The sequence below is a fragment of the Sciurus carolinensis genome, chromosome 12, assembly GCF_902686445.1.
Source record: "Sciurus carolinensis chromosome 12, mSciCar1.2, whole genome shotgun sequence".
In the NCBI taxonomy this organism is placed as follows: domain Eukaryota; kingdom Metazoa; phylum Chordata; class Mammalia; order Rodentia; family Sciuridae; genus Sciurus; species Sciurus carolinensis.
In genome coordinates, this window is record NC_062224.1 from 952,374 (window position 1) to 967,346 (window position 14,973).

General features: G+C 58.7%; 2 protein-coding genes across 11 annotated transcripts in view; one reads left to right on the forward strand and one right to left on the reverse strand.

The window, feature by feature from the left end:
* The window catches only part of LOC124961583 (collagen alpha-1(III) chain-like), a 41,732-nt gene that overhangs the window by 21,323 nt on the left and 5,436 nt on the right, over positions 1-14,973 (forward strand). Inside the window, exon 1 of one of the 2 annotated variants that reach the window (XM_047520336.1) lies at positions 14,272-14,950. The exons of the other annotated variant lie outside the window; for it this stretch is intronic. The gene's annotated coding sequence lies outside the window, so the exon portion shown is untranslated. Of the gene's footprint in view, positions 1-14,271; positions 14,951-14,973 lie in introns of those variants that run through there. 2 annotated transcript variants of the gene reach the window in all.
* Positions 1-14,973, reverse strand: part of Ttc13 (tetratricopeptide repeat domain 13) — a 56,068-nt gene that overhangs the window by 15,611 nt on the left and 25,484 nt on the right. For 7 of the 9 annotated variants that reach the window (XM_047520328.1, XM_047520327.1, XM_047520330.1 and 4 more), the window contains 8 exons: positions 11,146-11,262; positions 10,210-10,320; positions 5,398-5,480; positions 3,959-4,100; positions 3,537-3,711; positions 2,132-2,288; positions 1,005-1,135; positions 417-549 (listed from right to left, as the gene is read on the reverse strand). In XM_047520328.1, the coding sequence (XP_047376284.1) occupies positions 417-549; positions 1,005-1,135; positions 2,132-2,288; positions 3,537-3,711; positions 3,959-4,100; positions 5,398-5,480; positions 10,210-10,320; positions 11,146-11,262 (1,049 nt within the window). The remainder of the gene's footprint in view (positions 1-416; positions 550-1,004; positions 1,136-2,131; positions 2,289-3,536; positions 3,712-3,958; positions 4,101-5,397; positions 5,481-10,209; positions 10,321-11,145; positions 11,263-14,973) is intronic. The other 2 variants (XM_047520334.1, XM_047520333.1) reach the window with 1 other exon arrangement.

Here is a 14,973-nt window from a genome sequence, read left to right on the forward strand (position 1 = left end):
AGGCTGTGACGTCCCTGAGTGCGACCCAATCCGCAGATTCCAACGGATGTCCCAGGGGGCCGAACAGGAAGTGACAGGTTTACTAACAGAGCAAACGAGGACCAAAGACCCTCTCTACGCCAGCTGGTCACAGAGGGACCTGCTGGGTCACCCCCCCAGAGTGGCCACAGGTAAGGAATCGCTCCTCCAGAGACCTTCTGAACAAGGATCTGGAAACCATGCAGCACTCACTCCTACTTCAGCTGTGAGTTGAGTGCTTTTCAAAGGAGGATGCCAGCAATTTCTGGAAGACTTCACAGAGGAAAACCTAACTTACAGGGCCGAACGTTAATAAGCAAAACGGGTTCCCACCTGCTGGCGAGAAGAGGCCGTTACCCGACAGCACAGACTCGGCTCCTGCCGTCCCAGGGCCTCACCTTCTCCACTTGACGGCGATGTCGAACATGTCCCTCCACTGCATGAGCCGAGTCTTCCCGTTCATGCGCACCTTCGAGTTGGTCCAGGTACGCTGCACGGCCTGCATGACTTCCAGCGCGGCCAAGCCCATGGCTACGAGGAAAAGGCCAGAAAGGAGCTCACCAGGACACCGAGGGGCCGGCCTAACTCCTGGACAAGTCACCACACAGAGGCTCAGACGTCCCGCCGCACAGCAGGAGCCAGAGCACGCACCAGTCCCACTTGGTCAGAACCAGGCCCTCTGCTCCCGACTGCCCAGGGAAGCAAGGGAGGTTCCAATTCTTTGAATTTCTCCTTATGCTCTATAAGGAAATGGCTCCCCTGGACCACCTGCCCAACCCACAGAAAGGACGTCAGAGGACGGAAGCTCGGGTCTCTGTGACACAGCGACAGAGGAAGGCGGGGAGTGCTGCCTTTGAGCACTCCCCACGAGGGCTCCCCGCGTGAGCTCAACACATAACATATATGCTCTTAAAAAGCAGGATGTGGACTAACCACCCTGCTCTTGTGCCAGAGATAGTAACATTCCACAAGAGTTCCCAGAATACCTCTGTGTATTCTCTTGTTTGGCAGGAAGCCTGGCGTCTCGTACTGCATCAGCGACCCCAAACGATCGGCCACACAGATCAGCTCCTGTACTTCAGGCCTGTAACTCTCGAAACTCTGGTGTAGCACATCTCTGCAAGAGACGTCACAGGCAAGGTGAGGACCTTCGCAGCAGACCTCTGGTGAGCCAGTCCCTCGGAGCAGGTCACATACAACCTGCTGTTACCCTGTACACTGAATTCTTTATTTCAATGATGACACTTTCTATTCCTAGAACTTCTGATTATTTAAGAAAATCTGTTTGTTTGTGACAGTCCCTTGCCCTCACTCCTGTCTGATTTCTTCACGTTTCTCTGAACATGTCACTTGGAGTCGTTTTCAGTCTGCACCCAAGGATTCCAATACCCAGTGCCCCAGGTCTCAGGCTGTGGTCTATCATTTCTGTCCATTTCCTTATGTGGCCCTTTGGCTCCTGGCTCTCATCCCAGTGATGCGCTCTGCAGGAATCCTGGGGCCAAATGGCGCTGTTTTCCCACCAGGAAGGAAGGTCTGCACGTGCTTCTGTTGAGACCTGGGCCCTGCCTCCAGCATGGAGTGGCTTCAGCCCCGCACACTCCACAACCCAGCCTGCTGTGGCCCAGGGACCTGCTACCCACTGCAGTGGCTGAGCTGCACCCGCCCCAGGACGCTGCTGTCCTCAGAAAGTGCTTCCTGCCCACGACTCCAGAAGAGAACGAGGGCCAACTTCAGTGTTCCCTACCTGAAGGCCCACTGGACTCCCAGGAGTCCGACTCTATTTCAGGCCCCACCGTCTTGCAGTGAGAGCCCTTCAACATTTCCACTTTCGCCACTTTACAGCACTAATCGTCTAGCAGTGTAACGTCAAGCTTCCAAAATGCTAAATAATCTGTTGCGAAAGTAGCAGTAAAAGAATCCGGCATGTTGGAGCCTGCGTGAGCCTAACAGGGAAGGGAAGGTGTCTGCTGACACGCCTCCAGGTTCTCTAGGCAGGAAAACCGTCAGAGCCACACTAGCTCCAGAAGAGGGCAAATGTGGACACGGACAGAAGGTCAGTCAGTGGTCAGGGAACGCGGGGACGCAGGCGCCGCTCAGTCTGCGGGGCACTCACTTTATGTGGGGCTGCAGGCCGGGCTGCTCCTCGTAGTCCTCGATGAGGAAGGGCAGGCTTTTCGCCCAGTGGTCCTTGAAGCTGCCCGGCAGGTCCACGTCCACGCTGTACTCCGTGAGGGGCGTGTCGAGGTGTGCATGCAGGTACCTGGAGTACTCTGCGGAGGCAAAGGCAGGCCGTCTCTCCACAGCTGCCAGCCACGTAAACGCACTTAATGCCCTGCTGTTTGGCTTCAAAACTCCACGAAAGCCTAAGCGTCAACAGGCCCACCAGGATGCGGTCACGGGCACCCTGACCCCGACATGACGTGCAGGTGGAGGACAAGGCCGTCAACCTGTTCACCTCTGGCTACACTGCAGACGCCTCCACACACACCACGAGGAAGATCGTCTTTCAGTTCCAGAGCCCGAGAACCCAAGCTCGGCGCCAGGCCGACGCAGGCTACTCAGCATGCGACCTCTCCAGCCCGCTGCTCACGGGTCTCCATGCGCAAGCCCACGCTTCCCGGGCCGGAGAAGAGGGTGCGGAGCGGTGCTGCGGGGTGGGTGGGCCGTGCCGCCGGCCAGCAGCACCCGGGGGGGGTCCCAGGGGACAGAGACTGAAGTGCACTTTTTATTTGATTTAAACTTAAAACTGAGGTTTGATTTAATTATTAGAAAACTTGAGTAAACTTGGAACAATCTGCATATGTGAACCCAATTTTTCAACTGTAAATTCTACGAAATCTAAATTCAGAAGAAGCATCTGCAGTGAAAGCTGGGCACAGTGCCCACGCTGTCACCCCAGCTACTCAGGAGGCCGGGGCAGGAGGATCCCAAGCTCCAGGCCAGCCTGGGCTGCTTAGCAAGACCCTGCACCAAAACAACATTTTTTAAAAGGGCTTGGGACGTAGCTCAGTGCTAGAGTGCTTGCCTGGCATGAGGGACACCCTGGGTTCAATCCCTACTATCACAGGAAAAAAAAAAAAAGAGAACATCCAATAAAAATTTAGGTGTACTCAAATTTTAAAACAGACACCAGATTTTACTTAGCACAAAAATAATGTAAATTACTGAATACTGTTTTATGTTAATTATATGCTGAACTAATATTTTAGATATACTGAATAAAACATATTATTAAAATCAGGGCCTATGGCTGCAGCACAGGGACCCCAAGAGGAAGGGAGGCGGTAACAGCGGCAACTCACACCCTCACACGCCCAGCAGGCCTGCAGAGGCCTTTCCTGCCCTCTGGGTCCCAGGTGGGCTGCGGTCCTTAGGGATGGTCCCTCACTGTAATGTCACTGTGACACAGCGTCTTTCCCTTGGGTAAAATGTATTTGAACTTCAGGAATAAACACTGCAGGGAGGGTAGGTCCTCGACCCGGGTCCACCCGGGCCTGCAGGCCTGGGTGCAGACTTACCGCGGAGGTATTTCACCTTGAGGAACTCTGGGCTCGCCTTCTGGCCCGGAAGAGGGTCATTCAGCATGACTTTGGTCTGCGCCTTTATCCCTTCGTAGAACTGCCCCATGGCAACGTGGCTGAGCCCCTTCATGTACTGGCACACTTCGTTATATGGCTCCAGCTGCAGACACCTCTGGGCGGGACGAGAGAGCGCTGCGTCAGCACCACACAGCTTAGGAAAACTGCAGTTCCTCATTCTTTAATCTGGCTGGGACACTGTCCCCTCGGGCCAAGTCAGACCACACGTGCTCTGTGAAGCACAGGCAGACAAGGAGCACCCCCTCCCCTCCGCCAGGGCACAGCGCTCTCAGCCCTCCCTAGGCGAGCACTCGGCTCTCTAGAATGGCCGACCCCAGCCGTGCTTCCCGGGTGAGGCCCACCTTGAAGTTCTTCAGGGCTTCCTGCAGGCTGCCGTGGTGGTAGAGCATCATGCCCCGCAGCTGGAGGGTCTGCACGTGGTTCTGGTTCAGCAGCAGAGCCTTCTGAAAGCTCTCAGTGGCCGCTTCAAAATTGCCCAGCTCCCTAGGTATTCAACAACAGGGATGAGCACACGGCGCAGACGCCCCAGGGAGCCGCCTCTGGAGCCGGGCGCTGGGCGACGCCTCGCCCTTGCCACCTGACTGCGGCAGGGCCTCTGACCCACACTCCAGTCCACCTGGGAGTGCTGCCAGGGCCCAGGAGGACAACAGCATAGCCCCTGAACTCCTGGGCAAGTTAACTTACTGATTTCTACAAGGAAGCGTGCACTGAAACCCCTCTGCCCAATTCAAATCAGCTCCAACACCTAAAACGGTGCATTTAGTACACACTGAAGAATACGTTTCCCCTTGGGAAAAAAGTACGCAGATTATAATCATAGACAGGATTTTCATTCTGAATCAAATTCACAAACTTAAGCTGTGTCTTATCATCATCATCACTATTATCTCCGTCCACTGACATTACCCCACTTAATCTAGAAAATCGTCATGTAATTTGAAATTCTGAGAAGAAAGAAGTATACTTCAGAACTGTAAGCATTTCAGAATGAAAACAGTTGTGACTAACCAAACCATTTTCATGTATCCTTCCTTTTACAAAGATAGGAATAATTTCCAGATCCTCTATACGTCAGTTTTCTATGAGGAACAAGTATTTGTTATAAAATGTCTGCTCACATTCATAGAGCACTTTACAGGGTGATTCCAGTCTGTTTCAATTTCTATTCCCGACAATTCTGTGGGACTGGAGGGACACACGATTCCTCAAACCTCAAACAGATCCCCACGCGCTCTCCACGTGAGTGCAGGAGAGCGTCTCCAGCTGCCACGGCAGAGGAACGAGCTCCTTAGTTTGGCGGCCCTGCATGAGGCCCTAGAGGGAGAACTGGGGCTCAGGGCAGTCGGGGTCACGCCGGGAGTGGGCTGGGATCCAGTCTCTTGAGGCCTAGCGTGAGTGCCTCTGTCACGCTGTCCCCCTCCCTCCCAGTCAGAGGTCAGAGGCTCCCTCAGTGAGCACCAGGCGGGAGGTTACTGTGGCCAATGACAGAGGCTCATCGCCCTCAAGGTGCTCCCATGCCTTCATCCTGGGGCTCTTCAATCAGATCAGATGACGAGGACATTCACCATGTTACTGCCTGAAAGTGACAGCAGTGTGTACACCCAGGAGCTTCAAATGCCAGGCTCACAACAATGATCCTGAAGGACTGCCGGCCTCCAGGCCAAAACCACGCCCAGGTGCTCTGCTCTCCTGATGGGACACTGTGTCCCGGGGACGCCCGCCAGTGCAGGGGAGGCTGAGGGCCTCCTCCCTCCCTCCCTGACCCCCCATCACTGCTGACCTGTAGGCCTGCCCCAGGCTTTTATACGCGTCAATAAAATCAACTTTCTGCTTCAGAGCTTCTTTGAAGGACTCAATGGCTTCCTGGAAAAAGCACGCAGAAAATTATTTCATTTGCACAGCTCTTAAAATGGAGTTTCACATAAATCACTAAAGGATTTAAACAGATATTATGCATGGAGTATGACAAGAGTTCCTTTAAAATAGGAGGACTTAAGAGAGGGAGAAAATGCAATGAACTGAGTCAGTAAACAAATGTACTACAATGAAGAATGACAGCCTTAAGCTCCTTCCTCAGGAAACTGAGAGCAGCTCTGCATTTGTTAGGACTCTGAGTACCAAGGAATGCACCTTCCTTTGAATCCCATTTCCTTAATAAATAAAGGACCAGAAGTCACCTAGAAGCTGGAGAGCACTCAAAATGACCACAGCCAGCAGCACTCAAACTCTGACCAACAAGAGATGAAAGGGGTGAAGGAAGCAAAAAGGCTCCTGGCCGGCCGGGAAAGGAGGCACCAAGACAAAGCCAAGGCGGGCACTCGCGTCCACGGGCTCCCGTGGCCCTCCCCTCCTCGGAGACCCATGTACACATGGTGCTCCGTCCACTGAAGGGGGACCCAGAAGCCTGACCCTGCATGTGTCACCTCGACTTCACTGTTACTCTAACAGAGTCAGGAAGACATGTCATGCTGTCCCCAGGAAGGGCACCTTACTGAGTCAGCTGCCGCAAACTCTCTGCGGTAGCTGTAAGGAAAGGGCTTCCCTCCAGCAGACGCTGAGCCCGTGGCCACGTGCCAGGCGCGGCAGGCACACGCAGCACGGCCCTGATTCTCCTCGGAAAGCTACCTGTCCTGCACCTGGGCTTTATCTGGGGGCATGGCAGAGCAAGAGGCTGGCCTCCAGACTCTGCAGAGACAAAGGGGGACAGGAGCCACTGGTGACAGACAATACTGAGGTCTGCGTCCAGCAGAGACCAGAGTGGAGACACTTAACAGTTAAGAAACTGAAGGCTGCTCTTAATTTGTCTTCCTGCCACGGGAAACCCTTGGTTTTTTTTCAAAGATCTTTACAATCCAACAAACATGTATTGAGCGCCTACTGTGTGCCAGCAAGAGCCAAAAGGAGCAGGTCCTTATCTCTTTCCTCCAAGAACGCAGCCCTGTTAGAAGCCGATCACCAGCTGGGGAATCAGCATAAAAACCAAGAGCCACGAAGGAGACAGGAGTCAGTCTCTGGGAACAGAGAGGAAGCTGCTACCTGCACCTGCACACCAGAGGCTTGGGAGGAAGGGACAGCCGAGCAGGGCGTGGAGGCAGAATCTGCCGAGTAACGAGGGCATTCTGAGGGGGTGCTGGGCGGTGGCAGAGTGGGCCATGGAGAGTGAGGGGGCAGAGGCCAGCTGGCGCGGCAGGCCGGGAACACTGCGTGGCGGGGACCAGGACCCCGGTGGGGTGGGTGCAGCCTCAGGAGAAAGCCGCCTGCCAGAGCAGAGGGGAAGGGCCCAGAAGAGGGTCGGTCACTGTGGGAGTCCAGGCAAGAGAGAGCGCAGGCCAAACGGAGTGCTTGAGGACAGAAAAGAGGGCCGAATTCGCAACACTCCTGAAGGCCAACTGGGCCGGGGTCTGAGGCTAGCTGGGGTGGGAGGGAGCAGAGGGTGGGAAGCCGGCAGCTGAAGAGCCGGCGGGTGGCGAGGAGCGCGGGGGAGGACGGTCACGCCTGGAGCGCGTGTGGACCTCGGTGGGAGCCCAGGAGGCCCTGCGGCCCACTCCACTTACAGCATGCCTGGACGCCACAGTTCTTCCGAGTCTGATTCTCTTCAGCTCCTAAGAGCCTTTGGTTTCGGGGGTCCTGTCTAATCACTGCACAGCTCTCTACCTCATTCTGCCAAAGAGGGGACACAGCAGAATCAAGATCTTAAGCCATCGGGACAAAGGAACTACGTTCAAACACGTTAACCGTTACATATACGGACGGGCCCTGAATCCATCTGCTTGGCAAATGTGACCGTGACAACTGAGTCACCACCAAAGCACTCGCTGGTGGCCACCAGCCCTCTGCAGCTGCTCACCGACACCACGAACACGCTCAGCCGGCTCAGAGCCAAGGCTGGTGAAAGCGGGAGGCACGGCAGTGGGCAGACAACAGGAGGGCCCTGCGTCCCTCCCTAGAAAACCCAGAAGGCCGGGGCTGCTGACTTGGGGCCTGAGACCTGTGCGAGGACACTGCCAATGGCTACGGCACATGAATGACCCGGCTAACCTGAACCGCCCTTGGCCTAAGCAGACCACGTCAGGACGTGGGCAGCAAGCGCACTGGCCTGTCACAGACACCTGGACTGGTCCATGCGCCGACTCGGCGGCCTCGCCCCAACTCGGTTTCCCCCATCTCATGGAATGCCCCACTCCTGTGCTTCCTGGGGATGTGCTAAGCGAGTGACGGCAACCCCCGCAGCCTACAGAATGCACTGTTGCCCCGGAACCCGTGCTAGGGGCACAGTGACTGCAGCCAGGACTGGATCACAAAGGGGCTTCGGACCGAGGGAGTGAAAGCGCCTGCTGCAGCTCTGCACTAAGGGTCTCTTCCCAACTCCCAAACCAGCTGTGCGCAGAGGCCGGCAGGCAGCCTGCTCGAGTCTGAAGCACAGATCACTAACAGGATGGCCTTCTCTGGTTTCCACCTCCTCTGTGAGTCATCTCAGGGTTCTACCTGGGCACAGCACCATGCGTCTGGACCTGGTCACGCAGGGTGGCTGTGACAAGACCACAGGAGCAGGGGGCTCCCAGGGCCGCCTCCCCTCCGGGCCCTGGCGCGGGGCATGTGAGGTGTGGACACAGAATGTGCAACATCCTTCTTGGCTCTGCTCTTTTGTGGGGGCAGTTATTTTCCAGAATCTATAAAACCTAGACTCTCACAGGTAAAACGTTCCTAACGACATCTGTTTCCTGTTCACAGCTCAAGCACTCTTCACACACAGTACTGTACTCGATGCTCAGTCACTTCAAGAGACAGAGGACTGTCCCTCAACTTCGGATGTGGAAGGAGAGGCTGGAAGGAAGGGTCCAGGAACCTGGCCTGTAGCACAGCTGGAAGGTTAGAGCCAGAGCCCAGACGAGACCTTCCAAGGCCGAATTCAAGGCTGCCCTTGGAATCCATCCACCCGACCCCACACTTTCTGAGCACCTGCAGGGGAGGGGCCCTGTCCGCAGCACTGACCACCAGCCAGTGGATCTGCACAGGCAGCCCTGCGCCCATCCCAAGCCCATGCACAACTGCCCCTCGATGTCACAGGGTTGCTTCTAGGAACCCCTCAGGCACCCAGCCCACAGGCGCCTGGTTCCTGTGGGTAGGCAGACGACAGCGCGTGCACGCAGCCCATGCCCCCCTGGGCACGTCAGGTCCTCCTCCCTCCAGTCTGTAGGACAGGGCCAGGCCCTGCTCTCGGAACGATGGCAGAAGAACGTCCACACACGTTCAGTGCCCGCACGACTTTTCTTCCAAGCGTTTCGCTCTGCAGTTGACTGAACCTGCGGACTTGGGGCCCACAGATACAGAGGGCCACATGTGTCCTCAGAGCTGCTTTCGGAAACACAGGGCACACCTGTCGGCCACAGTGCGCTCCTGCCCATGCTGCTGCCCGCCTTCCTGTCAAGGCCACCGTCTCTGTGAAGAGCTCCTGCCTCCCTGGCCGCCCGTGTTCCAGCTGTGAGGCTGGCTGGCTCCCGTCCTGGGCCTCCTTCTCTCCTCTGCAGGAGGACACCGACCCCAGGCTGCCCAGGTGAGGGCGCTGGCTGCTCCAGGCTCCCGGCCAGCCCAGCAGCCCTCCTGACTCCCTCCGCGCCTCCTCCCAGCGCCCTGGGGTCCTGGTGCAGCACACCCCCAGCCCAGCAGCACCTTGCTCCTGTCCCGGAGCTCCTGGGCAGCTCTCCAGGTCTCCTCGGGCGCAGGGTCACCACCAACGCCTGCTAGACAGTCTCTTTCCCTCTTCACCTTGGCCACCACAATCTCCAAATCTACTTCCTAATCACAGATTTGATCTCAATTACAGATTTTCCCAAAATCTTAAACTCACAGCTCCTCTGGGCTCACGGGCTTTGGTCAGAATGCTCAGCACAGTACCCAGACTGAGGCTGGCCTCCACCGCCCCACCTGCCTCCCTCAGGTGCCATCCCACTCTCCTGTGCCCTGCTCTGCGCCCCTCTCTGCCCACAGGGCCTCCTTCCCAGCCTCCCCACTGGGCTCTACAACTGGGCCTTTTGTGAGCACCAGTTCTACTTCTCCCGATTCACCTTCTACTATCTCCCTTTCTGCACCTCCAGCCACGGACCTGGCTGCTGTGGTGTGGGACTAGAATGTGCGCATCTCACATGCAGGAGGACTGGCCCCACCAGGGAATTAACCTGCTGATGGCCAAATGGACGACGGGGAGGAAGCGGGTGGCTGGGGTCTGTCTTCTCCCCAGCCCCTTCCTCTTTCTCTGCTTTCTGGCTGCCAGGAGCTCAGCGTTCCTCTACCACGATGTTCTGCCTCAGTTGGTGCCCAGAGCAATGGAGCTGGCTGACCGTGGATTGGAACTTTAAAATGGTGAACCCAGATAACCTTTTCCTCCTCTCCACTGTTTCTATTGAGTACTTGGTCATGGCAATGCAAAGGTGACGAACAGACTGGCAAGAAGTAGAGGCTCAACAAACATTTCAGACTACATTGCAGCAGAGACCAGACACTCAAGGTGTCATTTTAAAATCTGTCAAGCTTGATTCCACCAAAGCCCCGTCCCCGTGAAGCGCAGTGCACCCGTGCTGCACAACACCGTCACCTTGAGAAGCCCTCTGTGGAAGAAAGTCAGGCCTTTGTACAGCATGGCTGTGGGCTGGTTCCTGTTCAGCTCCAAGGACTGCTCGAAGTCCTCGTGGGCTGTGGCATAGTCCTGCAGGAGGGAGGGAGACCGAATGGGGCACGTCAGACAGCGGGACATCTCCTGCCTCCGACAAGTAGAGAGACCCAACTCATCTTGTGTCTTTGCTCTAAAGGGGACTTTTCCTGGCCACATGTCATCTGTTGGTAGCTGGTTTCCACCAAGGTCTCATTACGTCTTCCATCTCACCCACAGAAAGAAGAGTATTCCCGCTTCCATCCCAACTCTGGGCACTCTGAGTCACAGGCCATGGGCAGACCCGACTTGTCCTGCTGGGCTTCCTTGCATCTGTCACCTGCAGCGCCACAGACCCACAAGAGCAGCTCTGGGCACTCTGAGTCACAGGCCATGGGCAGACCCGACTCGTCCTGCTGAGCTTCCTTGCACCTGTCACCTGCAGCGCCACAGACCCACAAGAGCAGCTCTGGGCACTCTGAGTCACAGGCCATGGGCAGACCCGACTCGTCCTGCTGAGCTTCCTTGCATCTGTCACCTGCAGCGCCACAGACCCACAAGAGCGGCTCTGGGCACTCTGAGTCACAGGCCATGGGCAGACCCGACTCGTCCTGCTGACAGACCCACAAGAGCAGCTCTGGTACTCAAGGACCAGGCGCACAGGACACTCTGGCCCGTCTGGCTGCGTCTGGACCACGCCAGCTCAGGCACTGGCCCCTGGGTCAGGTGCTCCGACAGACTCACTCTGTGCTCTAGTGACAGCACGCCCCGCGTGTCTACGCTGGCGTCGGCAAGAAGAGCTCAGGCAGCTCCTGAGCTGGGCACAGGGAGCGGAGAGAGCCCCGCTCAGCAGCGCGGGAGAAAGCTGAGCAAAGCACTCACCTCGGAGATGAAGTGCAGGGTCCCCCGGTGCCTGTACAGCCGGGCTGACGGCTGAAGCTGAATGGCTTTAGTGAGATCGTTCACGGCTTCGTTAATTCGTCCCAGAGGGGACAGAATCTGGAACCCAGAATAAGTGGTCAGCGCCGAGCTGCTGCAGCGTGGGCTTTTGATCCCCCTGACCACACGCACGAGCTGTTCCCTCAGCCCCGTCCTCTGTCCAGTCAGGGCGGGTTGAGGAGCTGTGACCAAAGTACCAGTCCTGCCTCTGTCTCACCCTCACGAGACCCAGGTGTTTTCTTGGAATCTGATCTTTTTCACTGGGACTATATTTACCTTTGAAGTCAAAATTTGGCAAATACAAATTAAGTCGTGGAAACTCATCTGAACTATAGCTTTTAACTTTAGGACGGGCAGGTCAGGGGACAGAGGTCAGAGTGCTCCATCTTCAGCTCCGTCCTCCATGGGAGCAGCGGCTCAGAGCCCAGTCACTGTGCTCAGCAAGGTGATGACACAGACATGCACCGGAACAGACGGAGGGCGAGCTCAAGAGGTGCGGGTGCCCGGGGACCAGCCACGCAGCTGAGCCCACCACCACCCACGCAGGGTCTGCAGTGGCAGGGGCCTTCCGCCCAGCTCTGTGGTAGGTCTACACACTCAGAGCAGCATGGGGCAGCAGGGGTGCCTAGAGCCAGCGACCCAGAGGGCCAGTGACCCAGAGGGCCAGCGACCCAGAGGGCCAGCGACCCAGAGGGCCAGCGTCCCAGAGGGTGAGCATCTCAGAGAGCCAGCGACCCAGAGGGCCAGCGACCCAGAGGGCCAGCGACCCAGAGAGCCAGCGACCCAGAGGGTGAGCATCTCAGAGAGCCAGCGACCCAGAGGGCCAGCGACCCAGAGGGCCAGCGACCCAGAGGGCCAGCGACCCAGAAGGTGAGCATCTCAGAGAGCCAGCGACCCAGAGGGCCAGCGACCCAGAGGGCCAGCGACCCAGAGAGCCAGTGACCCAGAGGGTGAGCATCTCAGAGAGCCAGCGACCCAGAGGGCCAGCGACCCAGAGGGCCAGCGACCCAGAGGGCCAGCGACCCAGAAGGTGAGCATCTCAGAGAGCCAGCGACCCAGAGGGCCAGCGACCCAGAGGGCCAGCGACCCAGAGGGCCAGCGACCCAGAGGGTGAGCATCTCAGAGAGCCAGCGACCCAGAGAGCCAGCGACCCAGAGGGTGAGCATCTCAGAGAGCCAGCGACCCAGAGGGCCAGCGACCCAGAGGGCCAGCGACCCAGAGGGCCAGCGACCCAGAAGGTGAGCATCTCAGAGAGCCAGCGACCCAGAGGGCCAGCGACCAGAGGGCCAGCGACCCAGAGGGCCAGCGACCCAGAGGGTGAGCGTCTCAGAGGGCCAGCGTCTCAGAGGGTGAGCGTCTCAGAGGGTGAGCGTCTCAGAGGGCGAGCGTCTCAGAGGGCCAGCGACCCAGAGGGCCAGCGACCAGAGGGCCAGCGACCCAGAGGGCCAGCGACCCAGAGGGTGAGCGTCTCAGAGGGCCAGCGTCTCAGAGGGTGAGCGTCTCAGAGGGTGAGCGTCTCAGAGGGCGAGCGTCTCAGAGGGCCAGCAACCCAGAGGGCCAGCGACCAGAGGGCCAGCGACCCAGAGGGCCAGCGACCCAGAGGGCCAGCGACCAGAGGGCCAGTGACCCAGAGGGCCAGCGACCAGAGGGCCAGCGACCCAGAGGGCCAGCGACCAGAGGGCCAGCGACCCAGAGGGCCAGCGACCCAGAGGGCCAGCGACCAGAGGGCCAGCGACCAGAGGGCCAGCGACCCAGAGGGCCAGCGACCAGAGGGCCAGCGACCCAGAGGGCCAGCGACCCAGAGGGCCAGCGACCCAGAGGGCCAGCGACCCAGAGGGCCAGCGACCCAGAGGGCCAGCGACCAGAGGGCCAGCAACCCAGAGGGCCAGCGACCAGAGGGCCAGCGACCCAGAGGGCCAGTGACCCAGAGGGCCAGCGACCCAGAGGGCCAGTGACCCAGAGGGCCAGCGACCAGAGGGCCAGCGACCCAGAGGGCCAGCGACCCAGAGAGCCAGCGACCCAGAGGGCCAGCGACCCAGAGGGCCAGCAACCCAGAGGGCCAGCGACCAGAGGGCCAGCGACCCAGAGGGCCAGTGACCCAGAGGGCCAGCGACCAGAGGGCCAGCGACCCAGAGGGCCAGCGACCCAGAGAGCCAGCGACCCAGAGGGCCAGCGACCCAGAGGGCCAGCGACCCAGAGGGCGAGCGTCCCAGAGGGCCAGCGACCCAGAGGGCGAGCGTCTCAGAGGGCCAGCGTCTCAGAGGGCGAGCGTCTCAGAGGGCCAGCAACCCAGAGGGTGAGCGTCTCAGAGGGTGAGCGTCTCAGAGGGTGACCGTCTCAGAGGGTGAGCGTCTCAGAGGGCGAGCGTCTCAGAGGGCGAGCGTCTCAGAGGGTGAGCGTCTCAGAGGGCCAGCAACCCAGAGGGTGAGCGTCTCAGAGGGTGAGCGTCTCAGAGGGTGACCGTCTCAGAGGGTGAGCGTCTCAGAGGGTGACCGTCTCAGAGGGTGAGCGTCTCAGAGGGCGAGCGTCTCAGAGGGCCAGCAACCCAGAGGGTGAGCGTCTCAGAGGGTGAGCGTCTCAGAGGGTGACCGTCTCAGAGGGTGAGCGTCTCAGAGGGTGACCGTCTCAGAGGGTGAGCGTCTCAGAGGGTGAGCGTCTCAGAGGGTGACCGTCTCAGAGGGTGAGCGTCTCAGAGGGTGAGCGTCTCAGAGGGCGAGCGTCTCAGAGGGTGAGCGTCTCAGAGGGTGACCGTCTCAGAGGGTGAGCGTCTCAGAGGGTGACCGTCTCAGAGGGTGAGCGTCTCAGAGGGTGACCGTCTCAGAGGGTGAGCGTCTCAGAGGGTGAGCGTCTCAGAGGGCGAGCGTCTCAGAGGGCCAGCAACCCAGAGGGTGAGCGTCTCAGAGGGTGAGCGTCTCAGAGGGTGACCGTCTCAGAGGGTGAGCGTCTCAGAGGGTGAGCGTCTCAGAGGGAGAGCGTCTCAGAGGGCGAGCGTCTCAGAGGGCGAGCGTCTCAGAGGGCGAGCGTCTCAGAGGGCCAGCAACCCAGAGGGTGAGCGTCTCAGAGGGTGAAGCAGAAGGCTGAAATCCGGCTGTGCAACTGCCATGTGCCACCACTGCCCAACTGTGCCACACAAGGAGAACAGTACTGCATCCGTTCGGGATGATTAACACTCGTCACGACCACAACACCGCTTTTTGGATAAACATTCGTTTTCTATTCCATTAGGAGTGGAGGTTTTAGTCCTGCCAAGTCTCAGCACCCCTGACTGGATTCACGGCCATCTGACCAGGGCAGGGCAGCACCAGAGTGGGGCGGCCTCGGCTCACCCGTGGTGCCCAGGCCAGGGCCCGCCCCAGGAAGCGGTGCAGGTGCTGGCCTGAGATGACAGGCCACACGATGAGTGAGGAGGAAGCCACTAGAAACCCCAAGCCCCAGCAAAACGTAAAACCCACTTCAAGAGAAGGGACCGTGAGACCCCGAGAAGGAAACACCACACACAGGGCTTCTAAACCCCGAGGAGGCAGCGCTCCCCAAAGAGAAAGCAAAAGTCCCTCCTCCTTAGACCAGCTGTGAAGTCACGCACGTCGGACCTTAAGGGCCAAGTTTCCCGCGAGGCAGCTCGACTGGCAGCACAAGTGGGGCCCGCAGCTGCCTGAAGAGCCCTCCTCGCCCAGACAGCCCGCTGCTCGCAGCACCGGCTCCGGGCGCCGGCCCTCCTGGGACCTCCAGCCGATTCCTCCGAGGCCTGGTCAGTCCCCCTTACCTGCTCTG